At 37.7% G+C, this 21,429-nt stretch overlaps 1 protein-coding gene across 2 annotated transcripts; it reads left to right on the forward strand.

Moving 5' to 3' along the window:
* Positions 1–426: 426 nt before the first annotated feature.
* On the forward strand, positions 427–20,363 carry LOC133903692 (uncharacterized). 2 transcript variants are annotated; one of them, XM_062345133.1, is made up of 51 exons: positions 427–672; positions 963–1,263; positions 1,358–1,586; positions 1,678–2,017; positions 2,102–2,215; positions 2,299–2,427; positions 2,517–2,693; positions 2,784–2,978; positions 4,020–4,157; positions 4,266–4,391; positions 4,490–4,734; positions 5,264–5,367; positions 6,179–6,273; positions 6,368–6,604; positions 6,787–6,975; positions 7,113–7,218; positions 7,351–7,448; positions 7,660–7,805; positions 7,889–7,997; positions 8,073–8,219; positions 8,556–8,603; positions 8,687–8,815; positions 8,902–9,141; positions 9,227–9,373; positions 9,460–9,545; positions 9,622–9,727; positions 9,829–9,924; positions 10,056–10,208; positions 10,392–10,574; positions 10,659–10,894; positions 10,979–11,105; positions 11,184–11,303; positions 11,655–11,699; positions 11,855–11,932; positions 12,021–12,137; positions 12,573–12,699; positions 13,652–13,752; positions 13,841–13,945; positions 14,089–14,175; positions 15,430–15,576; positions 15,650–15,787; positions 16,832–16,876; positions 16,987–17,133; positions 17,219–17,289; positions 18,069–18,222; positions 18,318–18,509; positions 18,602–18,706; positions 18,929–19,060; positions 19,527–19,772; positions 19,876–19,977; positions 20,049–20,363. In XM_062345133.1, the coding sequence occupies exons 1-51, from the start codon at positions 574–576 to the stop codon at positions 20,178–20,180; spliced, it is 7,266 nt and encodes a 2,421-aa protein (XP_062201117.1). In that variant the 5' UTR covers positions 427–573; the 3' UTR covers positions 20,181–20,363. The 2 variants fall into 2 exon arrangements, with proteins under 2 accessions (XP_062201117.1, XP_062201118.1); XM_062345134.1 differs by having other exon boundaries at positions 17,228–17,289.
* The last annotated feature ends 1,066 nt before the right edge of the window (positions 20,364–21,429 follow it).

The raw sequence follows: 21,429 nt of genomic DNA on the forward strand, positions 1-21,429 counted from the left end.
CAATATCGAGAGAGCGAACAAGGGTATGTTTGTTTCAGTTTTGAATGACGGTTTTTTAAAATTGAAACAAATAAACATGTTTTATTATAGCTTTTCACAATCCGCTTGTTGTATCGTGGGAATCAAGAAATTAATTTACTTAACTTTTCATAGATTATGAAACTCTATTTTATTAAACTGTTTATCAAAGTTTTTTAAATCTACAATCTTTAAACTTTTCACAATCAAGTTTTTTTTACAATTCATAATTTATAAGTTATTTTTTAAAATTTATGGTTAAAATAAATAACCGTAAAACCATCTCTAACTATATTTGGATTTATGAAGGGAAAAGTGAGAATGCTAGAGTGAAAAAATGGAATCGTAAAGGAAACTATTAAAGTGTTAGAAAGGAACGATAATTTAATCGCGAAGAGATTCGGTTGGAGATGGCTAAGCGAAGTCTGCAACAAACCAATTCCCTCGCCCCTCCCCTCGCCTGCGCTCTCTCCGCCTCGCGCTCGTAGCAGAGACCAGCAGCGACCCAGCCCTAGCAAGTATCGCCGCGCGCGTTCCCCGCTCGCCGCCGGCGGGATGATCCCGTTCAACCCCGCGGTCGCCGCGGAGGTGCGCGCCCTTATCCAGGGCGCCGACGAGCTCACCTTCGACTCCATCTACCGCGAGCTCTGCCAGGTAACGCTCCAGCATCAGCTACCCACCCCAACCCTAGACATGGTGTGCTTCGTTTCAATCATGCGCGCGTGGCGATCGATTCGCAATTCGCTCCTCTGGATCCACCAAAAATCTGGCCATTGTTGATCCGTGCTTAGAAACGATTCCAATGTTAATGGTATTCTAGGATTTCGGCGGATTTAGCTGCGTTATAGCCGCCTTAATCATTTTTTACATGCACAGTGATCCGCGTTTCCTCTAGCTTCACGAAAGCATTCTAACATGTGTCTTACTAACTTCTATTGTTTCAGCTAGCGGATTGCAGTCCTGACGGATGCGTTTTGTTGCTTCAAGTTTGTGTGGATGAAGTGCTGCTGAATGTCGGCGGGGCAAAGAACCCCCAATTGAAACGTGATCTTCTTTCCGTCATCTTCAGATATTGTGTGTACAAACCGTACTTCAGCACCAGTTTCTGCGAAGCACTGAGGACAATACCTGCCGGTGATGGGTTCATTGAAACTCTGTCCAATGAACTTGAACTATCAGCAGCTGAGAGGGTTGGAATTGGACTTGCTCTGTCAGACTCTGAAAATCTAGACTTGAATGTGCAAGGTAAATGGTTTGGGAAGTCCTTTTTTTTTTTGCAAGATTTTGTGAACTCTAACTTTTCCTTTTCTAGATGCTTATCTACTTCTTTGCTTTGTAGGGAATTTTTTTTCAATTGCTCAAATTGAGGAGTTATGCTCAAATCATGCTCATTCTGTATCAAATGACCGAATTCAGGAGATTGTCATGTTTCTTCACCAGACTGACGGCCTCTCAAAGCATATGGATTCTTTTACTAACATTGTCTCCCTGTTAAATGTCAAAGAGAGGCCATTCTATGTTCCTGTCCCGCTGAAGGAAGTCAATGCCGATCCAGCAAATTCTTTCAGGTTTACAGAGTTGTCTCCTTTATATATGTTTGTTTCATGTTTTATGTTGCTGTATTCATGTGTTTTTCTTTGCTATTTTTGTGTCCTACAGGCTTACGGAGCTGTGCATCGGTAGCTTAGATGATGATTTTGATTCCCTTTTATCTGAAATTGGGAAACAAATAAGCATGGCCGACATCATCACTGAACTGGGATATGGATGTGCTTCTGACATTGCTCATTGTAAAGAAATACTATCACGTTTTGAGCCTCTTGATGATATGGGAATTTCTAAGTTGCTTGGGGCAGTTGTTTCCACTCGTACTGGTCTTGGTGAGGCTCACAACACATATTCAACATTCCTTTCGGCCTTTGGGAATAACCAAACAATTGACTCATCTCAGTTAACTACATGGAATATAGATGTTCTTGTGGATTCAATCAATGAAATTGTGAGCCTTTATCATCTTCGTTTTTGCTGCTCGTTAGTTATTTTATTTCACTTTCTTTCTTCTTACTGTACTTCCAAAATGCAGGCCCCTCAAACTAATTGGACACATGTAACAGAAAATCTTGATCACGAGGGTTTCAATATCCCTGATGAAGCAGCTTTTTGTTTATTGATGTCTGTATATTCTCGAGCTTGCAAGGTATATACAAGTATTTCTAATTCTGGCCTTCTGGGCACTAGATTCCTGAAGCATACAGCTGAATTGTTCATCGAATCATGTAGGATCCATTTCCACTTCATGCGGTCTGTGGGTCATTGTGGAAGAATACAGAAGGACAATTGTCATTCTTGAAACATGCGGTGGCTTCGCCCTCTGATACATTTACATTCGCACATTGTACCAGAAAGATGGTATCTCATCTTAATGTATTGTCAGCTTGTCTTTTTTTAATAATAACATGTTGTATTGGCACACATATAACCTCTCTTATATTCTTTAGGCTTTTCCAGAGTTGGCAAATCTAACTCAAGGCAATCAGGCTTGGTACTGCCTAGAACTTCTTGAGGTGTTATGCCAGCTTGCTGAACTTGGCTATGCAAAGCCAGTGCGGTCGATGCTTGACTACCCTCTGATTCATTGTCCTGAAGTATTACTTCTTGGTGTTAGCCACATCAATGTATGTTTTCAGTTCTGAGTAGTGCTGAATATATTACCTTGAATAATGCATGTTTGTTAACCATCGTGAACTCTAATCTTCTTATTGCAGACTACATATAATCTCCTCCAACACGAGGTATTGTCTTGTGTTTTTCCTGCTATGCTGAAGGAGGACACTCTGCACAGCAGTCTTATGAACTATCTCTGGCATGTCAACCCTTGCCTTACTCTTCGAGGATTTGTTGATGCTCATTCTGACATAAGTTGTCTTCTGAGAACTGTTGAGATATGTGAAGATCTAAAGGTAACATGATAACACGAAATCTTATGTAGCGAGTTAGCAACGGAGCTGCCTTTTTAACAGTTTTTTTCTCTTCCCGGTTGGAAGTTAAAATGATAACTCTGTTTAACGAGTCTGTTGACTCTGTGGGGTCATGTAATTTAACGATTTTTTATTAGGTAAGCTGACTATGATTGCATGCATAGTGAATATGACGACAGATAAATTTAACTTTGAGCTTGTAGTTGTCACATGGATGGTTTTAATTGGGTGTTTTAATGGCATTTCATGGCTGTTAAACTGATTTATCAATACAAGAGAAAAGTATTGGCAACCTAAAAAAAATAAAAATAGTAATGGCTTGCTAAGCCATGATGGCGCCTATGAAAGAAAACTAAACTAACAAAAATGACGGTGAAGATACTCTTATAAGTTTTTGAAGTTTAAACTGTGGGCAATATGTATTTGCTGCAAGGATGGTTTTGATAACACATTTTCCATGTGTGGTGCAATCATGGCTTATGATAAGTTGAAAGCTCATTTTTTGTTAAAATTAAGGTCCTGTTTGGCACAACTCCAGGTCCAAGAATTCTTGGAGCTGTGTATTCGTAGCTCACGAATTCATGGAGCTGGAGCTGAGGGTACACTAGCAGTGTTCGGGTAAGCTATTTTGTTTCCATTTTAGACTAAAAGTAGTCTTAAACCACTTTATTTTAGCCTACAAACTCCAGATTTGAGGTGGAGCTGGGAGCTAGAGCCCTGCCAAATAGGGCCTAATATGTTTGGTCGTTGGTTCACCGTGGATCACTTTATTAATAAACATTTTATGGAAGCAACCTTGGTTTGCCAACCGTTTTGTTATTGGAATAAAATCCTAAAAATTTGATGCAATATAGCAATTAGTCAATTACTTGATGCTCTATTTAAAGATCTGTTTTTGAAATTAGCATTAATTACACCATTTAAGTATATGCATATGACATTCATGGTTATGCAACAAAAGCTTGTTCTGATATTGATGGCTTTAGTTACTGCTTGTTTCATTACCCTTTTCCTTTGAAACAGATTTTGTCTACCGTCCTTGATTCCACCCCGTTCACGTTTAGCATTAGACTTGCTACAGTTTCCTTTAGGAAAGATCATGGCAAACTCGAGAAATGGCTGACCGAAAAGTTGAATTCACAAAGAGAGACTTTTTTTGAGGTAGTACACTTGACTTTCCCATCACATTTCGTGGAGATGTTGCCTTTCTACATGTACTCCCAGTCCACCTCGGCTTTATGATTTGCATGCTAACGCCTGTACTCCCAGGATTGTGTTAAACTCTTGAAAGAAATTATGGTAAACACAAATTATGATGCTGCGGAAGGTGTCATTCAACATCCTCAAGCTACTATTACGAATATCTGCCAGGACTCTTGTCCTGTATTTATAAAGGTTTCAATTATCTTACTTTCTTTTGTGCTTTTGCTATCATCTATTGTCTTCTTTTTGCATGAGTGTAAACATATGCACAAATGGTGTTACGTTTTCAGGTTCTCCATTCTCACTCGGGGCAGCCGTTGTCTAACCAACTAGTGGATGAACTAAGGAGAGTTGAAGCAGTGTATGAATCAAGGAATCATGGTGCTGCTGGAAGGGACATGCCTACTTCTGATGGAGGTTCTAAAGACGTTGAAGCTCTGGCAAATATTTATTTTCAACAGATGTTTGCTGGACAGATAAGCACTGATGCTATGATACAAATGCTTTCACGCTTCAAAGAATCTAAAGACAAGAGGTGCTTTTCGTACCTGACTGGATCTACTTTCCACTTAATCTGTTGCCTTTCTGATTCATAAAAAATGGTACAAATGAAGTCTTGTGAAAATTGTAATATGGGCATACTACATAGCGGCTGAACTTGTTTCTTTTGATCCTCGGATTTTCTGTATTTTTACTTATTAATCTAGCCATGACCTTCTATTTTTTACGTGGTGCTGACATGTTTGTAGAACATTTTTTAGGGAAAATGTACTTTTCCCCTATGAGTCGCTTTATAATTTGTTTTATCCATTGTTTTCTCTCATTGAAATGTGCCTGGAGTTCCACCTATCAGTGAGGCAGCTGGTGGCAAAAATAGTTCCTTTGTATTTGCATAGACAAGGCACTTATGTAAATTAGTTGTCTGAGTTACTATCCAGAAACAATTGCCAGCATATTTTGTCCTTCACCTTTTCCCCCATGATGATTTGTTTTAAAGTTGAATTCTGTCTATTCTGTTGATTCACTTGCTGATGTTTCGATTCGGTAATATGATGGACAAGCAGGGAACAATCAATTTTTGATTGCATGATCTCAAATCTGTTAGAAGAATACAAGTTCTTCCCAAAGTTTCCAGATACACAACTTAAATTAGTTGCTGTGCTTTTTGGTAAGTGTTCACGCTTTCTTTGCTTTTTGTTGCTTAAGTTACCCAGATACTCACATTTGCATTGGACAGTACCTTATTGACTATAGTTGCAATGTTTCCAGTATGTTGACTGGGGAAGTTGTATTTCCAGAACTTTTAGCTTGTTGCTTTATAGCTTGTGGCATAATAGATTTTTTGGATGCAACTTTGTTGCAACTAGGTCTTGGTGCTCTGTGACTGTATTTTCAATTTTATTTAGTTGTTAGGAAGCCACTATCATCATTATTACTTTTATTACTAGTATTATTTACCTTTTTATCATCTTTATTGGTAGCTCTTGTTGGGTTATGTCTCTAGCCTACCCAACTTGCTTGGGATTAGAGGGCTTTGTTGTTATTGTTGTTAGGAAGTTAGTGCTGCAGTTATATGACTTATGAGAGGTAAATATGTTAGATGATTTCAATTTTTTTGTTCATGACTCTCTGGCTTCATTTGAATGCATGTTCTTTTGATCTTTTACAAGAAATAGTTTTGTTCCACATGCATACTGTGCTTGCTTCTGGGTCATCTAAATTGGGTGATATTTTCCAGCATTGTTCGCAATGAGCTTGCATATTAAGTTATCAGGCTATCATGTTTCTTAGATTTTTATCTACATATTTGTGTTTATCCTGTCAGTGACATTTTTCAAAATAAGTTAGGATATACTAGTAGTATTGGATGATTGTCTTGCGGGCTTGCATGCAGCACATGAAATATGTTCTGCCGAAGTTCCAAGTCATTATCTGCTGATGAAATTGATTCTGATGTATGTATTTATTTTTGGAAATAGGCTCTGTCATTAAACATCAACTTGTGGCTCATCTGACACTTGGAATTGCTCTACGGGGTGTTCTTGATGCCCTGCGTAAATCTATTGATTCAAAGGTTGGCTGCAGTTACTTTCTTGTTTCAGTTATCTTCAGTCTCTCCCACCATTCTGTATGTGGAAGTTGTAGCGCTGATGGCATGATGGTTGCAGATGTTTATGTTCGGTACAACAGCGCTGGAGCAGTTTATGGATCGCTTAATTGAGTGGCCACAGTACTGCAACCATATACTTCAGATTTCACATCTTCGTGGAACACATGCTGAATTAGTTTCTGCAATTGAGCAAGCACTTGCTAAGATATCATTGAGTCAAAATGAGCCAAATCTGAGCCCCATGCTTTCTGTGGATCAGCGCGGTTCTGGTTCACAATCTATTGAAAACATAGAGGTACACTCACATCTCAAGAAGAAAATTCAAGCAGGAAACATTCAACTGGTTGCAGTAACTACTGCCTCTTTCTACATGTTTGTCATTCTCTAAGTTAACAAGATTATTTGACATACTTTCTCAATTGATGTACTGCTATCACTACCTATTCATTTTCTGAAATAAATGCTCGGCTTATGTAGGCTTCTGAAGCATCATGGCAGTTCATAAATTCAACTCCAACACAACTAGACAGGACAATTTCTTCCTTTGCACTGCAACAGAGGCACCAGGGTTATCTTGAGGAGAGGTCCACGGGCTCTACTAATATCACTCAAGCCAAAACCATTATGCCTATTGGTCAACCTATTGATTTAGGTGTTATTCCAAAGGTATTAGATGCTAAATTTCCATGTTGTGTGATGCTTGACAAATGCTGTAATCTGTCCTATCATCTCTCTTGAATATTAAGTTTAACACTATGTTTTCTTTAACCTGTTGAAAAATATGAACAACTAAACAAGTGCAGGCTGCTGTGTCACCGCCCTCTCAAGCCTCTCCTCATCTTTCTAGCACTGTGTCAGCTCGTTCACAACCTTCTGGTTTTCTACGATCTAGAAGTTTGGCTCCATCAGGTTATTTTCTTGCTCACATATTGAGTAAATATTAACCAGGAAGGTCACATTAATTTACTTTAGTCGTGGTGATCATTTGCCCTATAATATATGCCATGATTGTCTTTATGGATACACCCCATCTTTTTCCAGGCATTCTTCGACCATCTTCTTACACTACAGGATTTGGAGCTGCTTTAAATATTGAGACTCTTGTTGCTGCAGCAGAACGAAGAGATACACCAATTGAGGTTTGTTTAATTTTTAGAGTGAATTAGGTCCTCATCTAAATTTTTAGGGAACCCAAAAGACAAAAAAATCTAGTTTAAAGACCTAAATGCCACGTTGGATCAGGTTTTTGAGGACATTGAGTATAGTTTTTGTTATCTTATTTGGAGTGTTTGTGGGATAATGACCATATAAGTTCAATTTTGGAGGACTAACTCTCGTATTGTCACCTAGGCCCCTCCATCTGAAGTTCAAGACAAAATATTCTTCATGATCAATAATATTTCCACCTCCAATATGGAGGCTAAGGCAAAAGAATTTAATGAGGTTTTGCTGGAGAAGTATTATCCTTGGTTTGCGCAATACATGGTCATGAAAAGGTACCCATGATGACAAATGTACTTGCTTTATTTTCATGCAACGAAACATGTTAAATTACAGAATTCTGCACATCTCTTTACAGGGCAAGCATTGAGCCAAATTTTCATGACTTGTATTTGAAGGTTTTTGACAAGGTTAACTCAAAATCCTTGAATAAGGAAATAATGAAAGCTACGTATGTGAACTGCAAGGTTATGTCCACTCATAGCTGTCATTTTGTTTTTCGTTCTTGCTCAACTTGAAAACTCAAAATTTTGTTTCAACAGGCCTTATTACAATCAGATCTTATTAAATCAAGTTCTGAAGAGCGTTCGTTGCTAAAAAATCTTGGTAGTTGGCTTGGAAAATCCACTATAGGTAGGAACCAAACATTACGAGCAAAGGAAATTGACCCGAAGGTTCTAATAGTTGAGGTAATACTTTGATTCAAATTAATGTCCTTTGTTTTCTTCATTTCTGTAATGCTGTGTCAAGCTCATACCATAACTTACCTTTTTTCTGTTAGTTGCTGCATCCAACCTTCAAGATCTTTGTTACTTCCCGTGTATCGCTTGCTGTCTTTTTACTTTTGAAATATGAATTGAATGCTGAATTAACCTGTGTTTAAGTTGCATATATTTGTGGAGTGGAATGCTTTTATGTGGAATTTTGCCTGTTACAGATTTGTGCAATGATGTTTGCCAAGCAGCAGCTTAAATATAATGCTTCTTCTTGACCTGACATTCTCCATTTTGATTCCCCCTTTTCAGGCTTATGAAAGGGGGTTGATGATTGCGGTCATTCCGTTTACTTCAAAGGTGCTGCTCTTTATGTTGATCTCATTTTAAAAAGGAAGTACATGCTTTTTTTTGCCTTTCATTGTGACGGTGTTGTTTTTCAGATTCTTGAACCTTGCCACTCAAGTGTAGCATATCGTCCCCCAAATCCATGGACAATGGGCATTCTTAGTCTACTTGTTGAGATCTATAATCTACCAAATCTCAAGATGAACCTAAAATTCGACATTGAGGTTGTTGGCATATTCTATATTGTGATACTAAGGGATATATTCTGCTTAAAATAGTGATATCTAATTGTGATTATTTGGGGACACAGGTCTTGTTTAAGAATCTTAGTGTGGACATGAAAGATGTAAAACCATCTTCTCTTCTTAAAGATCGGATTCGCCAAGTTATGGGGAATCCGGATTTTTCAAATAAAGATGTTAGTGCGTCTGCAGCACCAGCAGTTGCAGAGGTCTCCTCTGGTATAGTTCCTTCAATGAACCATGTGGAACTGCAACCTGAGATTAATAGCACTTCCCGTGCTACAAGCCTTCCAAATATGCTAAACCAGGTCGGTTTACTGCTCTCAATCAACAAAGATTTCAGAAGTTTGTATTCTTCTGTTTTAATTCATTTAGAATACTTCTGTTTTGCAGTATGCAACACCTATTCGTCTACCTCCAAACAGCATGGTAGAAGATGATAAGGTTGCTCTAATCATGCCTGAACAGGTTAACTCTCACAGCCTGACCCATGTTGCACCACCTCAAACACCATCACCGTCTCCGTTTTCTCTCAGTCAGGTTTACCCTTTGTTGCTTTTCTAGTTTTTTTCTTTAACTTCAAATTTTCTGTACTTAACTTATTTCCTTGAATGGGTTCTTTACAGCTTATGGCAGCCATTCCACGTGCTGATATATATTTCAGAATCAATGAAAAGCTTAACTCTCTTGGCCCACAATTGCAGTATAGCAAGTAAGTTTTCTCAAGATAAGCTTAGCTTACACTATAATTTCTTTTACTGATCTGACAACATTCTTGATCTTCATAGAATCATGGATGTGGCTTTGGATAAGGCTATTAAGGAGATTATAGGTCCTGTCATCCAAAGAAGTGTTACAATAGCTGGCCGAACCACCAAAGAACTTATTTTAAAGGTAAACATCTTGGAATGTTGCGCTAGTTGTCCATCTGCATTAGATCTGTCTTACTGTGGTGGATTAGTTTGTAACATGCTGACATGTTTGCTTTCCTGTAGGATTATGCGATGGAATCCGATGATGGTGCCATATCTCGCTCTGCACATCTGATGGTTGGTACATTAGCTGGAAGTTTAGCCCATGTTACTTCCAAGGTATTTCTTCTTAAGGCTTCTTAGATTTGGTTTGTGGGTTTAGTTGCATTTTCAACTTCTTGATTAGTTCGTTTGTTTAGGTTGGATCTCATGTATGAATGATTATTCAATTGTTCTGTCTTTTGTTGCAGGAGCCTCTTCGCGTTGCTTTGTTGTCTCATCTTCGAAGTCTCGTTCAGAACCTGATTAGTAACAGTGAAACCACTGAGCAAATTATTCTTATTCTAATTAATGATAATCTGGATCTTGGATGTGCTCTAATAGAGACTGTAGCAACGCGCAAGGTAGCTCTTTGGCATTTTGATTATGCTTCCCAGCAATCTGCAGCATATTCCTTTTTTTTTTGTTTGCTTATAAGTTCATATTGGTATCTTGTTTCTACTATTTACTATGGTATCGATAAGTGTATAAGGCAAAAACTATGAGATTTCCATTGTAGCATCACAACGCCAATGATATTCTTGCAGGCTGTTGAGACGATTGATGGAGACATCAAGCAGCCTTTTTCACAACTCAGGAGACAAAAAGAGCTACATGGATCTGCATATTATGATGTGTTTCCTTACACTCAAGGTCTTACACGTGTCCCTAATGCACTTCGTCCTAAGCTTTCTGGTAATTTGTCTGCTGCCCAACGACGAGTATATGAGGTGAAGCCACAGATCATAAATTTCTCCTTATTCAGCAAATCTTCTGTTCCAAATACCTGCATCTTATTTTGGTATCGATTTCAGGACTTCATCACTGTATGGCATAGCCAGAGTAGTCAAAATGCTGGTGCAGCAACTTCTGCTACAACCGTGGCCGTTGCCCCAACTGATTCCAGTATTGCTCCAGCTCATGGTCCAATTTTAGCACCATCAGCCTCCACTAGTTTTTCAACTCTCCAATTTGCCCCGTTTACATCTGCTAGTCAATCAAAAGAACTAATACCTGACAAGACAGATCCTGGTGCTACACAACTTTCAAGGTAAGGATGCATGAACTTCCCTCTATTGTCTTACCTTTTAATTGGAGCACCTTGTTCTGAAGTTTTGGATTTCACCTTCTGCAGAGACTCTGCTCAAGTTAGCACAAGTGACACCTCTGGCCAAGTTTGCGGAACCACAAATCTTGCAGCTGTATTTCCTCCTATGGCACCTAGTGACCTTCTAGTGGGTGAACTAGCAACTATGACTAAAGTTAGTCACTTCTAGTCTCATATTTACTTGAAATATACTGAAAATTGATTTCTTAAATTTGCGTAACACTGCTGCCAGGATATAGGTGCTGCAGTACCGCCTTCGCCCATGATTGCTATTAATCATCCAGGATCTGCTTTTCCTGAACCCCTGAGTACCGGTGATGCATTGGACAGATATCAGCTAGTTTCTCAGAAGGTAACAATATTCTTTATATTGGATGGTAATTGTATTTGAATTCAGTTGGTATTATAGAGGAATGACATGATCTTTGTCAGCTTGTTAGTAACTAAAGTGAACCTAGAAATGAACTTTCTTGTAGTGTGTGCCCAGGGTTTTCTGTTCAATAGCTCGAAACTTGCATTTGGGTCTTTTCTGCTATATGCAAATAGTCTTCAACCACAAGTCACTATGCTATTAGATTTCTTTTTACCCACCTACCCTTGTTTTTACTTGTTTTGGCTCTAGCTGCCATCTGCATTACAGTCTCACACACCTTTTTGGCAACACTTCATTGACCAAGTTCCCTATTTTATCTCTACCTTTCAGCTGGAAGCCTTGATTGCAAATAATGGCAAAGATGTGGAAATTCAGGTCAGCTATGCAGCTTCATATCTGAATATTTCTTACGAGAGGTTTCATATTTTCTGTTATTTTATCTCTCTGTATTGTTGGTCTAGATACATTTCCTAGTAGATTACTCTTTTCTTGACAATGTGGCATTTGTTTTGGACTATTGTTATGTTTAGTCTGTTATCGCGGAAGTTCCTGATATCTTGCTCAGATGTGTCAGTCGGGATGAAATTGCGCTAGCGGTTGCACAGAAGGTTTATTCATCACTTCTGCTACAAGTTTAACATTTGTTTCGTTTATTTTCTCTTTTCCTTCTTGAGTGTTTGGTTGTTCTGGTTCCAGGTTTTCAGAAGTTTGTATGAAAATGCGTCAAAGAGTAATTTTGTCACATGGCTTCTAGCAACCCTGGTCGCAGTACGTGATGTTTGCAAACTTGTTGTTAAAGAGTTAACAAGCTGGGTATGTTTCTCTGCAGTAGTCATCTGTTTTTATTCTGAAGTTAAATATTAACCTGTGCCACTTCTAACTCCTTGAGAAGATCTGATTCTGTTGTCCTTTCTTCTATTATTTGTTTGTTGTTCATTTATTGACTGCTGTACAACTGGGAGAGTTCTCTCTCTATGTATTGTATGTAAATTCAGTGTGCACCTTCACGTTTTAATCTCTTCTGGCTCATATTGTTGCAGAAACGATCATAGTCAACACTTATGGCATATTTAGGGCTATGTACACCATATGGGATGTTGCTATAAGTATAGGGACCTTTAGAGTAACCTTCTCTTGTTTTACAAAGTGATGTCGTCTGGTGCCTAGTTTACTTGGAATTTTTACTTAGTTTTTGTTGCAATTTATTTCTGGAACTTGTTTTGTTTTATTAATCATTAGTTTGTGCAGGTAATATATTCCGATGAAGAGAAGAAGTTTAACATCGACATAATTATTGGACTTATTCGTTTTGAGCTTCTTAATATTGGGGAGTACAACGTTCATTTGGCGAAGCTTATTGATGGTGGAAGAAATAGTACGTTGAAACATAGCATATTCAGCTGTTTAAATTGGGCTAGGTGGTATGTGGATAATAGATAGTACTAACATTGCTCTATCTAGAAATTAGCAAGCAAACAGTCCTTGGTACTTATCACCTAAACATTAGGCAGATTTTTATGTATCCTTCTAATTGGGTCGAATTCGTGTATAAAGAAAAAACTGTATGCGTAATCCTATGGCTTATTTTGTGTCACTCGTGTGATACTAAGGAATATAGGCGAGGGTCTTTTGGCCTGCTGAAACTAATGAAGTGAAGTAATTAGGCCTATTGATCCGCTGATTAGGTCGCTGTAGTGTTTCACTGGGATTATACAATGCAAAACATGACTGTTAAGGTTAAGCGGACAAGGTAAATGATTCATTGTATTTATTTTATTATAGTGTGTATCCATTTAACATGGTAAAAGACAATCGCCACAATGAAGCAACTCCATTTCAACCTTTTTCGGATTTAGAACAGAAACTGGTCCCCATCTATAGTTCTTGAAATCTCGAATGATATAGTGGCTCACTTCCTTTAGAATGTGCAACATGCTATTACATGCTTTCTGATGGGTATCTGCTGAATCCCTGATTAAGGGAAAATAAATGAGAACATGTGTTATGTTTGAATCTTGTTTATCTTAGCGCAAGTTTGACATAGTTACATAAAATTTCTGCTTGTACTAAATATTTGTTGTGGTTCAAAATAAAGACTGTCAATTAACTTATATATCCAAAAATATTTAATAAAATCGCTTTTAAAAGTCACTAAAATGCCCTACGATGCGTTAAGCAGTTAGGCTTTATGCTTGTTTAGGTACCCATATTGATTTGAAGCATGCAGAAATCTTGTGTGCCTCTGAAATCTTTAAGCAATGCGCTACTTCATAATTTTAGATATTCTAATCACTGAGTATTTATGGACTGCCTTTATTCGTCCTCAGAGACTGCAACGGAATTTGCTATATCACTTATCCAGACATTGGTTAGCCAAGAATCCAGTAGCACCTCCGAGCTTTTTAATGTCGTTGATGCCTTATCGAAGGTATTGCATTTATGATTGGATGTTTTATGTTTTTGGTCTTGTCACCTAGTTGGCTTACCGATAAGTGGTAATATGTGCTGTGTTACAGCTTGCAATCAGGCCCGGCTCACCTGATTCATTGCAGCACTTGATTGAGATTGCAAGGAGTAGTTTCAACAACAGTGCTAGCTATGCTGCTTGGAAGGATGAAAAGGTCAGCCTTTTTTCTGACTTCTTGTAATCAACAGCATTAGACAATCAAGGGATAAATAGGTCTGAATATTGATTAATGGTCACTAATTTCCTTATAATATACCATTTTCTGACTTCTTGTAAATTGCTCCTGAATGGTGACAGGTTCTATTGGGTCGTCCTTTGATGAATAACGAAAGCAATAATGCTGATGGCATTGCTTTGTCTAATGCTGTTGATTTTCAGGACAAGGTTTGTGAAACACGTCGAATTACTATCTTTTTCTTTGGATATTAGGCATCATACATTTCCTTCAAGGATTTTGTTATGATGTTGCAACAATAAGTACTACAGATTTGTTGGCACTTCTCGCATATGCATTTACGAAGTCACTCTTGTAGTACTTCACTAATTGTATTGTTTCTGAAAATAGCATCTAGTATGCTACACTGGTGGTGTATCAATATCTTCAATATACTCCAATATATGTGATATGTGTGCCTTAATGTTGTGATATGGTTCAGTTGTGCGATGTATCTCTTAGTGTTACGATATTGCTTGTTGTGAACAAGTGTACAATCAAAGCAATCAGCATTTGTTGCTGTCTATCTGGCTAGGAGCCCAGGAGTGATAACACACATATGTAACTTTTCAATGCTAGCTTAGAGAAATTAGTATTTTATCTTATTTGCTATTAGTTCTCTCCTTGTTGGAAAAGCAGTAGTTTATAACCAAATTGTTATAGCCAGGCAATAAGCCAAACCCAGTGTATCCACGTGTTGAATTCAACTTATTTAACATATGTTAGGGCCTAATATTATTATTAACAGCAATATTTCCTTTCTTTATGAAAGAATGTATAGACTCATTTTGTTGGCAAGTATTCTTTATATTGCATGTTTACTGTATGTGCAATTGTGCATGATAACTTGAAGATTAGTAGATGATGTGGTTATGCATATAATTATGGTTTTGTGTGAGTCAATCAAATTTCTGGTAGGTAGCTATCTGTCGCTAATGTACTGTAAAGATAAGGAATATTGATTACTTGCTTTGTTTATTTAGTAGAGAATTTAACATGGAAGACCTTTTGAAGGTGTTTCCATATAATTTTCTGTTGTTACTTGTTAGATGTAGTTCTCTTGCGCAGAGGGATTAGACAACTTATGATATCGTGGTTTCTTTTGTCAGATGAATAAATTTCCAAAAGAAATTGACCTGGATGATATTAGTACTGTTTTATTTTAGTTACTGATATGTATAGTTCACATGGATGGTAGAAAGATAATATACTAAATTGTTAATGTGATTCAGTGACACTTTGTGATATGTTTCAATTCTATGATAAATTTTATAGTCGAGCATATATTCTTCTTATTGCTTTGCATCAGAGATTGTAAATCCATGACTCACTGGTAATTGATTGGCGTATCTTGGAATTCTTTTGTTATTCAATGTTTGAGCTTTAAACTTCCTAGAAAACTAATGTATTTCATTGTTGCACAGGTTGCTGTTTTGTTTTCTGAGTGGTGTCAAATCTGTGATCATCCAGCTATGGGCGATTCAGTGTATTGTCGTTACATTTTGCAGTTGCAACAGAATGGCTTGCTGAAGGGAGATGATTTGACGGACCGGTTTTTCTTTAGTCTCACGGTTCGTTTACTCTTGTTCCATATTTCTACTGATCCACATGATACTTGATTTCTGTTGTTGTAAAACTATCCAGGAACTTGCTATCACACACTCTGTGGTGTCTGAGCAACCTATTGCTCCTGGTGGAATGTCTCAGCAGTCATCCCAGCAACTCCAGATTTCATATTCTTCAATTGATTCATATTCAAAGCTTGTGGCTTTGGTGGTCAAGGTATATTCAATGCTTTTCTATTTGCATGCTCATAACTTTTGGAGTGTAGGTTTCTATGCATTGATAATCCTTGGTCATAGGCACACGAGATTTTCATGTATGTCGTTTTTGGAAGCTAAAACCAAGTTCTCAATTAGGGTCAACTCAAACACTGCTTGGTTTCTTTGGCCTAGTTAACAGCATGATAGACTTGGTAGAATTTTAAATTGTTTGTGCGAACTGTTAATAGCAGTTTTGGCCTAGTTAACAGCATGATAGACTTGGTAGAATTTTAAATTGTTTGTGCGAACTGTTAATAGCAGTTAAATAAATCTGAAATTGCTGCGTCCAATATATTTACTGGCGAAAATATCACATGTAAATCCCCTAGAAAAATATCACAATTTAAACTCAAGTTTCATGGCAAACTAGTGAAATCTTGTGTAAGCTTCCCAAATTCCCCAAATAGTGGTGGATATAGGGGAAAGGTTACTGTATGACTCTGCAAAGTTTTTTTTTCACAAAATTGGAAAGACTCTGCATAGTTTTTTTTAACAAAAATGGAAAGACTCTGCAAAGTTTCATGTTCATACTTGACTGTATTTGGAGAAAATGAAAAAGGGAAATTTAAGTTTTAACAGTGATGTACCATTTGGGGCACTATTTTGAGCCTGATCATGAAATTTTGTGGGGTCATAGAACATCCCTTCATCTATATCCATGAATATTTTGTGAATGTTTGTGCAAACATTCTTGTAATAGCTTAGTATATTAAAGGACTAGTAAACCTATGTGCCAGCACTGGACATGGACCAATGCTGTAGGTGAACTTGCTTCTTCGAATATATTGTAATTAGAGATAGAAATGTGTTCATTTTTGTTCAAGTGGTTTCATTTTACTAAAGAACAGTGCGGAACATGTTTTTGAGTTGACATTACAGTAAAAGTCCTTTACTAGTCATTGAACAAGAGTAAAATTAAGTGTGGAAATCATAATTTTGTGGTATGTAAGCTGAAGCACTTCTTGACAACTTTTACTTGTTAATGATTTGTGTTCTGCTGCAGCACTCGGCGGATTTAGGACCAGATAAAGGCAGTCTTCTTCCTAAGGTCAGTGGTTACACAAGTAAAGGTTGATCTGTGGTTACACAAATAAAGGTTGATCTTCAAGAATTTGTATTTGGTATTACCTAAAGCGTTTCCTTCATTGTTTTGTGCAGATTTTCTCTCTAACAGCCAGGATTGTTCAGAAAGATGCCGAAGAAAAGAAAGCTTCTTTTAATCCTCGGCTGTATTTTCGTCTGTTCATAAATTGGCTCAGTGAGCTTACTACTTCTGACCTTCACCATGACAGTGCTAACTTTCAGGTACACATGCATATAATGCTTGGTTTTGTATTTTAACGTAGTCTCACATAAAACTTGTTTGGACCATTTACATGACTATGGTTAGATGTACCAGGTTTTGACTACATTTGCAAATGCATTTCATGTTCTGCAACCCTTGAGAGTTCCTGCTTGGAGGTTCGTAATGTCCTTTTGACTTCACTTGTCAATTTTCTGAATTCTTTGTGAATTCCCACTTGCTTTGATGTCACGTGCTTTCCTTTTCATGAACAATAATTCTTTGTGATTTCCCACTTGCTTTGATGTCACATGCTTTCCTTTTCATGAACAATAGTTGTGGTTCGAATTAGATATTATGTTTCTTCCAATGGCTGGTGTTGGGATTGAAGTTCTCAAATGCATAATATCACTGCAACGTTTTTTCCCCTCCTTGCACTCTGATATATAGAAATGCTATTTAGTATTTGACATTCCTCAATTCAAATTAAAAATACATGCTTGAGAGTGGAAAAATGTCTGGTTTGAATATTTGTTTTTTGATTTGGTCTCGTTTGAAGAATTGGCTGGTCCTTGAACCATCCAATCCTAATTCCAAATCTAACCATCTCGGCTGGTTTGGGTACGAAAAGATTGGTCTGTCACAATGCCATTCCACATGTCTGGAGTACCAATAGGAGAAGAGGAACAAGGTCATGTAGCAAAAATCATGGGATAAGCCCATGATAGGCCAACTCATCCTAGTATGACGTTAAGCCCCCTAAATATCAGAAATGTTTATAGCAAATGATATATACTATGGTCGTGTATAATAATCTCCTCCCTTTATAGGATAAGACGTGCCACCACCCACACCCACATATTTGTGCCTTTTGAAACTTGAGTTATTAAATTGGTGTCTATAACTACATCACTGTACTGTTCTGTTGCTTGTTAACTAATTACATTTCTTCCTATAGTTTTGCTTGGCTTGAGTTGGTGAGCCACAGATACTTCATGCCAAAGTTATTGATGTGCAATTCACAAAAAGGCTGGCCATTTTTCCAGAGGTTGCTTGTTGATTTGTTCAAATTCATGGAACCATACCTACGAAATGCTGAACTGGGGCAACCTGTAAGTTTGGTTCTTGTTTTCAGTTGCACCTCTCTGTATGTTGGTTGCTGAATTCTGAATTTCTGATATACCTTGTACTGTTGTTTCTTTTGTAGATTCTCCTTTTGTACAAAGGAACCTTGAGAGTGCTACTTGTCCTACTGCATGACTTCCCCGAATTTCTTTGTGACTATCACTTCAATTTCTGTGATGTGATTCCCCCAAGCTGCATTCAAATGCGTAATGTTATTCTTAGTGCTTTTCCACGCAATATGAGACTTCCAGATCCCTCCACTCCTAACTTAAAGGTATTTGCCACCTGTGAAGACTTTGTATTTCCGTTCTGTGGATCCGATGGTTGTAGATGTTTGATCAGTTCCGGTTGTTTCTCGTAATACAGATTGATCTGCTAGCTGAGATTTCAATAGCTCCACGAATCATGACTGATGTGGATGGTGCTTTGAAGGCAAAACAAATGAAGACTCAGGTTGATGAATACCTCAAGGTGAATGACCATTATCTCTGTTTTTGTATTTTGTGCGCTTATCTTTCTTCTGCATCTCTGATGCAAGGCTGATGTAGATAATATTCTAGTTCTCTAATTTAAGCGGGCAGTGCTAGAAGCTGCCTCCTAATCCGATGTGGCATTCAGAATGTACAGTTTTGGTAAATCCTAAATACAAGTATGGTGTGGATAATATATATTCTCTCATTTGCATCCGTGCAGAGACCAGAAGGATCCCTATTTTTAACTGATCTAAAGCAGAAGTTATTGCTGTCTCAAAATGAAGCAAATGTTGCTGGGACTCGTTACAATGTTCCTCTAGTTAATTCACTTGTTCTTTACGTTGGCATGCAGGTCAGTTGTGAAATCCATCACTTGATCTTCCTTCTGTATTGTATTTTGTTTATGGCACTTAACAATCAATTGCTTAATTTTCTTACATGTGTTTTATCCTACATGCCAAATGAACTTTTGACCATATCATATTCGCTTTAGGTTATTATGGCAAGTTCCTTTACAAAGGGAAGTCTTGTACGAACGATGTGCATATTTTATTTTATTTTCCTTAAATATTTTCAACAAGAGTGCAATGTTTAGTTAATTTTGCTGTGTTCAGGGTTGTGACTAGTTTCTTACTGCTGCTGTATGTTGAGTCTATAACCAACTTATTCTTTTTTTGAATCAGCGTAACAATCCTATTTATCTACAGTTCGAGTCAGGATGTTGCTTAATTGTGCCTCTTATAAAGTAAAGTTGATTGTCACTTGCATATTTCAAGACTCTAAGCTGTTATTACTTATTACTGAAATTGCAAATGCAGGCTGTGCAACAATTGCAGCAGAACAAGGTGAATGTATCAGCATCAGCACAAATTAATCAAAGTCTTCAAATGGATATTTTCCAGATTGAAACAGCTACCGAGGTGTTCAGAAATCTTATAATGACTATGGACACAGAAGGTCGCTACCTTCTCATCAATGCAATTGCTAACCAGTTGCGCTATCCAAACAGCCATACCCACTACTTTTCCTTCATCATTTTGTACTTGTTTGCCGAGGCAACCCAGGTAGCTGATCCAGCCTATCCCTTCTCCTGTTTCTATTAGGTTATTTCAGCGTCGTTTGCATCCATTTAATCTCTTTCTGATGAAGCACACGATTGGAACACAGGAAATTGCCCAGGAGCAAATAACAAGGGTTCTTTTGGAAAGACTAATTGTTAACCGTCCGCATCCTTGGGGATTACTCATTACTTTCATTGAGCTCATAAAGGTATGCTACCTTGACCATTTCAAAGTTACGCGTATGAGGGAATGGCAACATAAAAGCGTGTCTTTTTGCAGAACCCACGCTACAGCTTCTGGGGTAGATCCTTTACACGCTGTGCACCCGAGATAGAGAGGCTGTTCGAGTCAGTTGCAAGGTCCTGTGGAGGTAAAGACGACGGAATCGGTCTCCCGGATGGAGGCCACTAGGGAAATGCTTCAGTCAGTACCATCGACTAGAACTCTGTAATTTTGCTGTTTGCAATTTTAGGACATTGTATAAAACACCGCGCACTGTGATTAGGACGACCCTCAATTTTAGGAGTTGGTCGAGTAGATTTGCATACTGCAATGGTAGAAGCTGATCCGTGAGCCCCGAATTTGACCAAGAAAGGCCCGTATTTGTGGTTACGACTAACCGAAGATCATTGAAGATATAAGGCCCATTATCGTAATTTAAGGCCCGCTAAGATTGAATGGGCCCGTAGAAGGGTCCAAGAGCCAACGGGCTCTCGGACATGTACTGGCCCAAAGTTTGGCCCACTACCGGCAGAAGGACCACGTAAGAATAGTTCTGGCCACACGTAGTTATGGGCCCATAAGGCCCACTGAAGTCTATCGTGGCCCATAAGGCCTAGATGTAAGGTCATTTAAGTAGTAGAGATAACGGGCTCAACATCCGAGTTTTTTTACTTTTATATTTCCTAATATTAATATTTAAATAAATAGATTTCTGATAATAATATTTATATAAATAGTCGCCTACAACTTTTAAAAAAGTTGTAGTCCTTCTGGAAAACGGTAAGGACTAATCATCCTCTTGTCGCCCTTTCAAAAGCTGTTAGCCCTCGCATGTGCGCCGTCTTCATTGCCCACGTACTATAAAATGGTTGAAAATCGGTTAAAATAGCAATTTAAATTCAGAAAAAAAGAAAGAGGGGAGGAGAGAGGAGGGAGACAGCGTGGTGAAGTCTTACTGTTTTTTATCTGCGGATTTTGAATATCAGTTTCCGATAATTTTTCTAGACTTATGTTTTTATTAGTAATTAAAGTATCGATCTAGGGTTTAGCGACATAACAGTTGTTACATTATATGATACTTAGGGTTTAGCAAAGTAATCAGAAAAATAATATTTTTCTATCTTTTGTAGTATATTATAAAGATCTATTTTAATACAGTAGGATAAGCATCAAATGTATAGTGGTATTTAAAGTAGGGTAGTATCGATTATCTAGATTTTACAGAATAATGATGTATGTTATAATTATAGATAATTAGAAACTTTATTAAGTAGACAGATTGTAAATTTGTGGGGCTGATTAGTTTGCTTAGGAGCAATATTGATCGTAGTGAACTAAACGTATTGTTAGGTGATCATCGGTTCCGGTAATTTTGTCAGAGTTTTGATAATTAGAAGTATAGTTTTTCGGTATTAACATTGGACATATTTTCAGATGT

This window comes from Phragmites australis, chromosome 21 (assembly GCF_958298935.1).
Source record: "Phragmites australis chromosome 21, lpPhrAust1.1, whole genome shotgun sequence".
NCBI lineage: Eukaryota > Viridiplantae > Streptophyta > Magnoliopsida > Poales > Poaceae > Phragmites > Phragmites australis.